The sequence below is a fragment of the Pleurodeles waltl genome, chromosome 10 (genome assembly GCF_031143425.1).
Source record: "Pleurodeles waltl isolate 20211129_DDA chromosome 10, aPleWal1.hap1.20221129, whole genome shotgun sequence".
Classification (NCBI taxonomy): domain Eukaryota; kingdom Metazoa; phylum Chordata; class Amphibia; order Caudata; family Salamandridae; genus Pleurodeles; species Pleurodeles waltl.
The window spans coordinates 679,031,164-679,042,811 of record NC_090449.1 but is presented as its reverse complement, the minus strand read 5'-3'; the positions used below and the strand labels follow the sequence as shown (position 1 = coordinate 679,042,811).

The following is an 11,648-nucleotide window of genomic DNA, read 5'->3' as shown; positions in this document are numbered from 1 at the left end:
GGTGATAAAAGGGCATTAAAAGGGCAAACACTAAGCCCAGACATTTTACAGTGCAGTAAGGTAAACAAGTTACTTTGTATTTCTTTACATTATTTCTTGCATCTCCTTTATTATACATATTCACAGGGTCCGTGTGAACTCAAACTTTGTATAATACAAATGAGCAGAAGAAAAGACAATTTCCAAGTTATCAACTCAGATTTCGTCAACATCATTTAAGATCTATAAATGTGAAAGCAAATGCATAGACATGGCAGAAATTATTCTTGGACTGTATTTATTGATACTTACAACATGTGTAAGTCACAAATACATGTTGGATATATAGGTGGCTGCTTGAAAGGACTTCTTTTTACACTTACTAGAACGGTGATGTGTAGAGGAGGAAAAAAGAAATCGTTGCAGACTAGCATACTTCTTATATGTATGATCTCCATACAGATAAATTGTTTATCAATATGTTCCACAAAATGATTAGCTTTAAGGTTATCAGTGTCATCAAAGTCCATCTTATCACAATTACTCAAAACCAAAAACTCAATGTGGATTCAATTTAAAAAAAACTATGGACATATAAACGCACACACGCATATGACCTCTATTGTTGGCAATAGACTCACAATGCTTGAGCAAGAGAGTTTATAATAAATCCATGATTGGTGGCTTTTATGGGTTCAATGTCCACTCTCCGAAAGAGTCAAAAATGAAATAGAAACATTTCAGAGACTTGTAGCTGTAGATCACATGAAGTTTGTTATCCTTGAAGAACGTCTATGCAGGATCTTTGTTCAAAAGATGTCAATAAAATAAACCAGAAGCATGATCACATTTACAAGTAGATCTGTAGTTTGACTCTTCCTTCTGTACAGTCCTCAGGTGTAATTTTTTGCTGTAGGAGCATGTTATGTTGCAGATATTTATCTTCTGTCTGTCTTGCCAGATTTTCTTTTGCCAGCAAGCAAATGCTTAGGTTTTAAATCGAATACATGCCTATCTGCTTCTCCTTTCTTACCCATACGATTCATTTTTGTCTGAGATTTCTTCATAATAAGTTTTGCCTTTTTCACCATCTGTTTTAGAAGTAACAAAAACATACTGATTATATAGGATTCTCACTGCCCAGATGAACGTAACGTAAAGTGGTACTAATTGGCTACAAACCTTTGTGTCCCGAAGACCAGAAACATCCCGGGGGGCTCTGGAGTTGCTACGACTACGAGTTAGAGAGGCACGTGGCTCAGATTCCTCACGTTTACGCTTCTTCGACAGACTTCTGGAACGTCTTGCTTGCAGAGCATAATGTGCCTGAATTTCACAAAGAATTAAAATAGAAATAGAACTGTTAAAAAGTAACCACGAGTATGACTATCACTATATTTCAGGTGAACATATTCATACGCAATAATAAAAAGCAAAATTTGATTTCAAATTCCTAAAATAAACAAGTCAACAAGTAACAACCTGTTAGGAAACTTTAAACGTAGCAGACCTACAAATCAAAACAAATTTCCAGTACTTATTGCCAAGAATAACCGTTTTCATTAAAAGCTGCTCAAAACAGTGACTGTTTTAGTTACACAAATCCAAGTCTTACTCACTCATAGCAATGTGTGCACAACTATCACATTTGAATAGCACTTCCACATCTCCAAAGGAGATGAAATGATTATATATTTCTCTATCTACAGTAGGTAGTTATAAGCTAGGCACAACTTTACCCACTGACAAAGCGTTTTTTGTTTTGCAAATAACTTTGGTGCTGTTCGACTAACCTTCAGGAAATTAAATCTTCAATAGTAGTAAACCAGTTAGTTCAGTTGCTGTCTGGAAAGTTTTGGGCTGATTTGTCATGCCACGCCGAGAAAAAGGGCGGGTCCCAAAATGCTTGGACGTCCCCCCTCCTCTCCCCACACATGCAATATCTATGGGGATTTTGCAGTTTTTAGACATGGGGAGAGGTTTGTTAGCTGCAGGCCCTGCGGCCAACCCCCGCTGCAAAAGGGTGAAGGACGTACGCAGCTGTGGTTGTATTAATGTACAGTAATTATATAATAATATATTACATTAAAAAAACACAAGTTCACAGAAAAATAATCAAAGTTTACAGGGACATTCTAGTTAGGCTCACGTTTTACCCACAGAAAGCTACAGAAATTCAGCAGTTCGTTATACTTAGCTGAAGAAACTATAACTTGGGTTGTTAAGTAACTTTAGGCTACAAGTTCTAGGTGTGTGTGTGTATATATATATATATATATATATATATATATATATATATATATATATATATATAGTAATACATATATATATATATAGTAATACTTTGTTATATAAGCTGTGAGAATTATGAACTTTTGTAGACTTGTTTCTAAGATCTCTTGTTTGGTTACCCCCAACTTGAAAATAAGTTAATTTGTTCCTGAGAGAAGGTACTTTACCGATATTAGAAACTCAGATTAAGCCCGTTTTAAATGGGATAGGAAAATGGGAGACTACTGATGAAAAATAATGTTTTAAAAAAACAAGATTGGGTAGCTTAGGTACTACCTTCTTCACCATATTGGATAAAATGGGTACTTTACTGATTTATACTAAAATTACAAAAAAATTTTTTAAAGGTTAACATTAGATATTAGCACCCTAACATTATTTTGTAAAAATATTTAGAATATTTGTAAGAGTGACAAATGAGAATGAAGCTTATGACGGGAGTTAGCGATCAAAAGAAGTAAACGTATTTTAATTGGTGCATGGGGGGGTGGTCACATGTTTTAAATACACTTATGATGCACATAACTATGGCCAGTCGAAGGCTCGGGCCGAAACGAGTGGCATTGTTCTGGGATTAGCACTTAATACTTTAAATAATGGAATAAAAGAAAAAACTTTCCTTGAAATCACTCTGGTGTGCCGGCTTCATGTATGCAGCGAGGATCTGAGAAAGCATGGTTCCCGTCTTTGTTACAAAGTGACTCTTTTGTTGAATAAATAGTGCAGTGACCGGACTGCATTTGCTGAGAACTCTAGGGAGAGCGGGAGTTGTTACCGATAATTTGACAAATGAAGATGAAGAGAAGCCCCGCTCCGCTTAGTTTATTTATTCATGCACTGAAAGAATAGGATAAAAGAAGACTGTACCTGAAATGTGAGCAAACATTAATGATATACAAAGAGCCCATTGTGTGAGAGCTTATAACGGATGTGGAGGATGCGATCAGTTTCACGATGGCTGGTCCGACTGATGGTGCATTGTGGGATTTGGAGGATCAAGATATTGTGAACAAAGGAAGATTGTGTCATTTACTCTCTCTGGGATGGTGATTCCCCAGAATAATCTGAAAAGAACATCGGATGTTCCGATAATATAAGTAAACAAGCAATAAAAGAAGGAATAATTGCTCTTTGATGGATTACCTGAGCTCTCCTCCTGAGGTAAGCGTTTACCTAATTGTGTTTTTGGGGAACGTTGCGGACAGAGGGTGGAAGTTATTATTCGTTTGCTTCCTCTCTGGGACAGTATGATGCATGAGACTTATGATTATGCTTGCTTAGTTTAAAAGAGCATTAAAAAAAAGCATTTAATAAAATACAAAAAGGACATTTACGAGACGTTGAATGTGGGCTTCGAAAAATGAGAAACTGATGCATTAACAGTGCTATTGAATAAATGGAAACACTTTGTAAGGATTGTGTTTAAAAATATAATTAGAAATATTGGAAGCATATCTCGACTTGTCATCTCTCTGTTAAATGGTATATGACAATATACAACAAATCACCAGCAATCGAGAGAGGCAATGCCAAATTGAGTAAAAGGAAAATAATAAATACATGTGAATTAGAAGTGCTGGGAGCATCCAGATTTGAACTGTTTATATATAAAATTATTATTGGATCGCTGATGATGGCTGAAAGAATTTCTAAATGGGAACAAATTATGAAAAGTCTATTTGAAGAAGGATGGGAAACATGTACAAGAATTAACAGCCTTAAGAAATCGTGAACTACCTCTTGATATATTAATAAAAGAATTGGAACAAGCAAAAATAATGGAGATAAGTAAGTGGTGGGAAATGCAGCACTACACAAATACATTAAAAGAGTTCCGAGAGGATTGAGAATTTTTGTGTTACCAACTTTAAATGATATGGACTTGGATCTACTTAGACAATGGCAAACAGACACAACAGAATGCTCCATGAAATTAATGCAGACTCTTATTATACAGGCGCAACGCAAATTGGAGAAAACCTTATTGTAAATTAATGACATTGAAGAACAAATTAATCCCACACAAGTCATGGAAGATGTAAGCAAAATGATAGAAGAAATTTATAAAACATTGGAGAAACATGAGAAAGAGATACAATTGAAAAAAGCAAGGACATTCAACAGAGATAAAATAGATTACTCGACAGGAAGGTTATTTACATTTGCCAAACACTTGGACTCCTTTTATTGTAAACAAAACATGGATAGAACAATTGAAAAAGACAAAGCCCTGTCAAGCATTGAAAGCTCCGACATGAGTTCGGGGGACGAAATGGCAACAGTGGGGGGACCGAAATTGGACTTCTCAGAAGAAATGAGATTGTATCATATAGAAACAAGACGATGTGGAAGAGGAACACAAAACAGGATGGGGCAAAGAGGACAAGGAGATCACAGAGGAAGAGGGAGGGGCAAAAAACAAATAAGACTATGAACAAAAGAAATAACAATAGATGAGAATGTGGTAATCAATCTTTCCTCCAAATACCTCAAGGACAAACATCTGAAACTTTTGAATAAGGGACTGAGTTTCTGTCTGATTACATCTATGGACCTAGCAACTGCTGGGATTGATTTATATAAATTTTCTAGGAAATTAAAATTGAAAAAAATGTTATCATCTAAACCTAAGAGGCAGGAAACAACAGTCTCATTGGATATCTCAGTTGGAAACATCTGATTTGGGATCACTAAGAATATTATCGGTTTTAGAACAAGAATCAGAAGTAAACCAATGGAAAACAAATTTTGAGAATGTATCTGATCACAAATTATGTCTTTCCTTGGGCTTACCAACAAGTGCAACCATTTCCAGTCAATGTAAACCTAAATCACAATTATGCCCACAACTTCCAGCTGGGAATAAGATAGACCGTTTTCTAGAAATTATGACAGATGGGCTAACAAGGATGGCTGTAGGACTGTCATAAAAAGTCCAAAAAAACGTGTGAATATGAATATGACCCAGGAGGACTGGAGTGCATTGAAGGACTTACGAGAAGCCAACACAATCGTTATTAAGCCATCAGATAAAGGAGGAAACATCATATTGATGAGCAGAATGGATTATATTAAGGAGGCTAAAAGACAATTGGGAAATAGAGAAAATTATAGTGAATTGGAAAAGAATCCTATAGAAATGTATATTGTGGAATACCATCAGAAATTACAGATATGGTTAGACAAAGGATTATTGTCGGAAGAAGAATATAGATATCTTAAGATAGACCATCCATTCATTCCTACGATATACTTTCTGCCAAAAATTCATAAAAGTAAATCTAATCCACCTGGATGCCTGATTATGAGCTCAATTGGATCACTACTTGAAAATACTTCTGGATTTATAGATATCTTCATGTTCCCATATGTTTCAAGTTTACCATCATACATAAGGGATCCTATGGATTTTCTAAATAGGATCAACAACATACCTTAGAAAACCAACTATATAATGGCTACGATTGATGTTGTATCTTTATATACCTCAAGCAAACAGAGATTGTTTAGAAGCTTGCAGGTATTTTTTAAGATCCAGATCCATTAGTTTTTTGGAACACTCAGAAATGATAATAGAAATGTTGCAGTATTGTCTGACCCATAATATTTCTATATATGATGGTAAATATTATTTACAAGAACATGGGAACTTCATTTGCATCAAACTATGCGAACCTTTTAATGGGTATGTGGGAATCTGAAGTAGTGTGGCGAGAGAATAATCAAGAAACATTAGACCACATCATTCTATGGGTACGCTACAGCGATGATCTCTTCCTAATATGGGAAGGAAAACAAGAGGCCTTGGTGCATTTTATACCCTCTCTCGATGATAATCCTTAACAATTGAAATTCACGTATGAAATGAGTAATTTGGAGATCAATTACTTAGATATTGGAATATATAATAAGAATGAGAAAATCTGTACAAAAATGCATAGGAAACAAACAAGTGCAAATAATTTGCTACATACAAACAGTGGACATCCGAAAGGTCTAAAGTTGAGTGTACCATATGAAGAGTTTTTGAGAGTGAAGCGCAATTGTACAGAGGAAACAGAATTGAAAGTTCAAATGGATGATATGTACGAGAGATTCTATAAAAGAGGATATCCAAAATCAGTCCTAAATGATGCTCCGAGTAGAGTGATGCAACATAAGCAAGATGAATTATTGATGCCCAAAATAAAAAATCGTGAAGCTTCAGATATGAATGATATAACATATCATGTGTTTTGATGCAGGCAGTCAAATGACAAAGAAGCTGTTGTGTAGCTATTTTAGTTATAGCTACATGCACGTTATTTTAACACACTAGGCCGCTGTGCACTTTAACCTAGATATATTTTATTCAGCTTCGTCTTTTTATTGTTACAATAACCATTTTACGATCTTGTTTTATTTTCCGTTTATCTTACTGTTTTGCCTAGGCTAGCACTCTGTTCTCAAACGAGACATTCTTGATCTCTCTGTGCTTCTTCCAAGGCTACAGCATGGTACACTGCCGGTGAACGTGGTAGAGGTTTAGTCTCCAACATTCGTAGAAAACACACATCCTTACGTAGGGACATTTTCTCAGAACATCAGCTGTGTTATTATAAAAACACTCCCTTGTCCGCTACACATTTGCAGCTACACATGCCACAGAACATATATGTACACAGGTCTAGGTAGCAGATGAAACAGATGTGTGAAACCATGTCCTCAAAACTGGTTGCCTACTAGGTCTTGCTGGTATGCCAGCACAACTGCACAGCAATGTTCCAAGTAGACCAAGTAGTAGCCTCAAATATCTCCACGAAAGGGATATTTCCAAAAAAGAAATCAGTATGGGCATTTTCTTAATTGTAGGGGCACTCTCGATGGGAGTTTTGTTTTATATCAACAGATCTGAGATACATTTAACTATCCATTTAGAAATACCTGCTTTGGAAATAGTAGAGACTTTATGAGACTTAGCAAAAGCAACAAATAGTCTATTACATTTTCTAATGACTTTAGTTCTGTCAATGTAGCACATGTGCCCTTTTCACATTGAGAGTATGTAGTGCTCTTTCAGTATTAGGAACAGTGAAGCATAATGCATCTTCTTGTCAACATATAGTATCAGAGGACGAGGTGGAAAAGTGTAAGCAAAAATCCTTGACCAATGGGTCCATAGTGTATTGCCCTTTAATTGAGGCAAACTTTTGGTATTTTGTGTTTGAGAGTGGCACCCTGTCCCCCAAAAGATGAATGTTGTGGTGAACTGTCCAATACCAAATTTCCAGTGCCAACTGTGAGAGCTTTGGAGAGTATGTCCCTCCTTGTTCCTGTATGTAAAACATGGCTGTCATACGGTCTATTTTTATGAGTAGTCTTGTCCTGAAGCAATGGGAGAAATGCTTTGAGGGATAACTGAATTCCTAGTACTTCCAGATAGTTGATGTGGCTACATTGGTGCTGTGAAGGCCTATGGCCCTGGATTGTTATATGACGGAGGTTGGCTCCCAACCATAATAGAGAGGCAGCTATGGTGGCAGTCACTTGCGGAAGGGAGTCTAGAAAGGGTCTGCTGATTAAAAGGTTGGTGGTGTTCCACCACTGGAGGGAATGCTGGGGGCCCTGTTGTTAACACTACATCCTCCCAATGACCCTTTGCCTGTGAGTACTGTAGGAAAATGGCTCCCTGTTGCAGTTACCCCCCACTTTTTGCCTGATATTGATGCTGACTTGACTAAGAAGTATGCTGGGACCCTGCTAACCAGGCCCCAGCACCAGTGTTCTTTCACTAATAAATTACCATTGTTTCCCCATTTGGCACACACCTGGCACATAGATAAGTCCCTTGTAAAATGTACCAGTGATACCAAGGGCCCTGTGACCAGGGAAGGTTCCTAAGGGCTGCAGCATGTGTTGTGCCACCCTAAGAGACCTCTCACCTAACACATGCACACTGCCCTTTTCTCCCCACCAGCACACACAATCTGCAATGGCAAAGTCGATAGCATCCCCCTCAGGATGCCATGCACGCAAAGTACTGCCTGTGGCATAGGTAAGTCACCCCTCTAGTAGGCCTTACAGCCCTAAGGCAGGGTACACTATACACAGGTGAGGTCATAGCTGCATGAGCAATATGCCCCTACAGTGTCCAGGTCCATTCTTAGACATTGTAAGTACAGGGTGGCTATATTAAATATATGGTCTGGGAGTTTGTCAATTGTTGAAATCCTCAGGCAGGCTGGCAGGGTTGATGCTGAGTCCATTACGGATCTTCAGTTCTTGCCTTTTCTATCTCTGGAGTGTCCTTCAGGCCAGACGAGATCCCCCCTATATACTGAATTTAGAGGAGTTTCAGGGAGTGTAGGTTAGTAGCCAAAGGGCTACTTACCCCGGGGGTCACTATGCACCCCCTATATTACCACGTCATGTGGGGAAGTGGACATAACCCTGTCCCAGAATTCCTAGGTATGCCATCTCAAAGATGGCTACCTCTGAAAAATTGTGTCCACCTTGCAGTAGCCTACCTTAGGTGTGGTACTTACCTGGAGGTGGTATGCCTACATGACTAGCTAATTTTCCAGCCTGTCCAGGTGCCAAATGGGCTTGGGATTGTGGGGTGGGTCTTCCTCTCCTGTGAGGGGAGCCAGATCTGCATTAGGAAGGCTGATCAGCAGGTCATCCTGTGGGAGGGGGTTTTACACCCACTTCCCGCACAGGCTTTTTGTTCTAGGCCTCCTGAGAGCAGAAGGCTCTCACCCTAGGGGGCCAGAACTGTATCTTGGGTGGCAGGCTGGCAGAAACTGGTCAGCAGGCACACTGGAGGCTGGTAGGGCTTCAAAGGGCACACCTAAGATGCCCTCTGGGTGCCTGTATCGATAAATCCATCACTGGAATCAGTGTGGGTTTATCAATATAAGATGTTTGGTACCAAACATCTCTATCTTCAGTGAAGCCATCATGTGGCTGTGAAACTCGTACTGGCCTGAGAGAATTAACAAAGAAATAGCAGGGGCATATCTACTCTAGCAAATATGCCCTCACACAACTCACACATAATGTAATGTACCCTGCCTTAGGGCTGTAAGGCCTGCTGTAGGGATGACTTACATATATGGCATGCAGTATTAGGAGGCATAGCATACAGGGATGTGTGACGTGTTTTCATTTTGGTCTGAGCTAAGACACACAGTCTGCAATGGCAGTCTGTCACGTGCTTGGCAAGGAGGCCCTTAGGATGGCACAATTCGTGCTGCAGTCCTTAAGGACCCACTTCACCTCAGGCCCCAGGGGTACCATTTACTAGCAACTTACAGAGGGTGCTAAAGGATTTGCCAATTAGGGAAACAACTGTACAGTTTTGGGAGAAAGTTCACTGGCACTGAGGACCTGGTTGGCAGGGACCCAGTGCACTTAATGCAAAGTTGCATCAAATACCCAGCAAAAAGTGTGTCTGTGTGTGGGGGAGGTGCGGTACTGCAAAAAAAAAAAAAAAAAAAAAAAAAAAAAAAAAAAAAAAAGCAGTTCCCTACATTCTGCATACTCCTGCCATCTAGTGTTGGGTCTGGAGTGCTGTAAGTTTTTTTTCTTTCCTAGAAGTCTTTTGAGTCACGGGATCAAGGAATTCCTCCTCTCGCATGGGCATCGACTCTTGTTAATTGTTTTTTCCACAGGAGTGTGAGAATTGTGTAAGGAAGGAAAGTATAGAGAGAGATATCCATGCAAAATGTCAATATATATTGTTAGAAATGGGGTCTCTAGTTGGCTGTCAGTTTAGAACCTGTCCAAGTAGGGACCCTCACTCTAGTCAGGGTAAGCGAGTCACACACCTAAGAAAATCCCTGCTCACCCCCTTGGTAGCTTGGCCCAAGCAGTCAGGCTTATCTCAGAGGCAATGTGTAAAGTATTTGTACATATACGTGTGTACACACGAACACACAGACACACACACCAGTTCAGAAAAAAAAGCCAATATTTACCGGAGTTAAACAAGACCAAAACAACAAAAATCCAACATATACATCCAGCAGCCATAGCCACCTATCTACAGAACAGACAACCTATTTCCCTGCTCAGGATCCCATTTATTAAATGTAGGAAGTTGGCTCTGTATATACTATCTCAAAGTGAGAGCTAGTGTGCACAGAGTTCCCCTTAGAGGTCGATATTGGCAAAATTAGATAATACTGATGCTCTACAGTGAAAAAGCTTGCGTCGAGGGCTAGTATCCTTTTCCTTGGTTTTTCTTTTGGACGGGGACGTCCAAAGCCTTTTCAAAAGACAATTTGAATTTATGGAACACAGGTGAGGAAGGAGTGGCACTAACCTGGCCTGTGCGCTATTGAGTCTTGGCTTGCGAGCGTCCATTTTCTCCAGAATCAGTTCGACTGGAGATGAGCAAGTGGAAGACTGGCCCCAATTTCTTGGTGCTGATGTTTTCGGGTCCGAGGTTTTCAGTACCGAAGTTTTCAGTCTGTGCAGAAGTAGAGGCTGATGAAGTTCAGTTTGGTCCAGAGATTCAGATCGAAACCAAAATAACCACTTGAAATAGAGAATTGGAGGTTGAAGCAGAGGATGCGGCTTTGGCCTTGGTGATCACTTTCGGTGACAAGCCAGAGGGCTGAAAAGTCAAATCTTTTTTTCGGTACCAAGCACAGCCTCTGGCCAGTAGTGGACCAGTGACCTCAAGAATCGGGTGGAAAGTCTTTGGCAGGGCACGAGGGGCCACAGTACTGACGCATTGGGCAGAGGTGATCTCATGGGTTTCAAAATTTGACATCAGAATCAGAGCTGTCCTGTATGGAGAAGGCCTCCTCCTCCTCCTGCGCAGGTTCCTCCTAAGTATGCTCCTCACCAAAAGTGCCCGGGGTAGAGTCCGATGTCTTCTGGACCATCTCCAGGCAATGAGCTCTTCGGCCCCTAGGAGTCTTCTTGGAGTAGAATGACTTACAGGTGTAGCAGTCAGCCTCGCGATGGTCCAGGGAGAGGAAAAGGTTGCACAAGAGGTGTTGGTCGGTGTGAGGGAACTTGGCGTGGAACGGAGCTCAGAAGCGGAATGTCGGTTCCATCAGGGAATCATTCACATCAGTGCCACGTGGAAGGTAGGCTCAATGCGGGCGCTCCTTGAAGAGCGGTTGGCCGGAACCAACAAAACTATACGAGTACTAAGTTAAGGAAAGCACGAATGATCACAAAACCATTGAAGTGAGCTAGGTTGGAAAAAACAAACTGAAGAGTCGATAGTCAATGCGAAGGGACACACGTTCAGACCAGACGACAGGGACAATCTAACAAATGACTATGCCCATGCATAATATCTCCCAGAGGAGGAGCCACTCAATCCTGTGCCTCGAAAGACTTCTTCGAAGAAAAATGGCAGGAGTATGCAGAGCATGTGA

General features: G+C 40.0%; 1 protein-coding gene across 3 annotated transcripts in view; it reads right to left on the bottom strand.

Moving 5' to 3' along the window:
- Positions 1–260: 260 nt before the first annotated feature.
- GTPBP4 (GTP binding protein 4) overlaps positions 261–11,648 on the bottom strand; it is a 200,459-nt gene continuing 189,071 nt past the window's right edge. For all 3 annotated transcript variants that reach the window (XM_069211188.1, XM_069211190.1, XM_069211189.1), the window contains 2 exons: positions 1,162–1,305; positions 261–1,070 (listed from right to left, as the gene is read on the bottom strand). In XM_069211188.1, the coding sequence (XP_069067289.1) occupies positions 918–1,070; positions 1,162–1,305 (297 nt within the window). In that variant the 3' untranslated portion in view covers positions 261–917. The remainder of the gene's footprint in view (positions 1,071–1,161; positions 1,306–11,648) is intronic.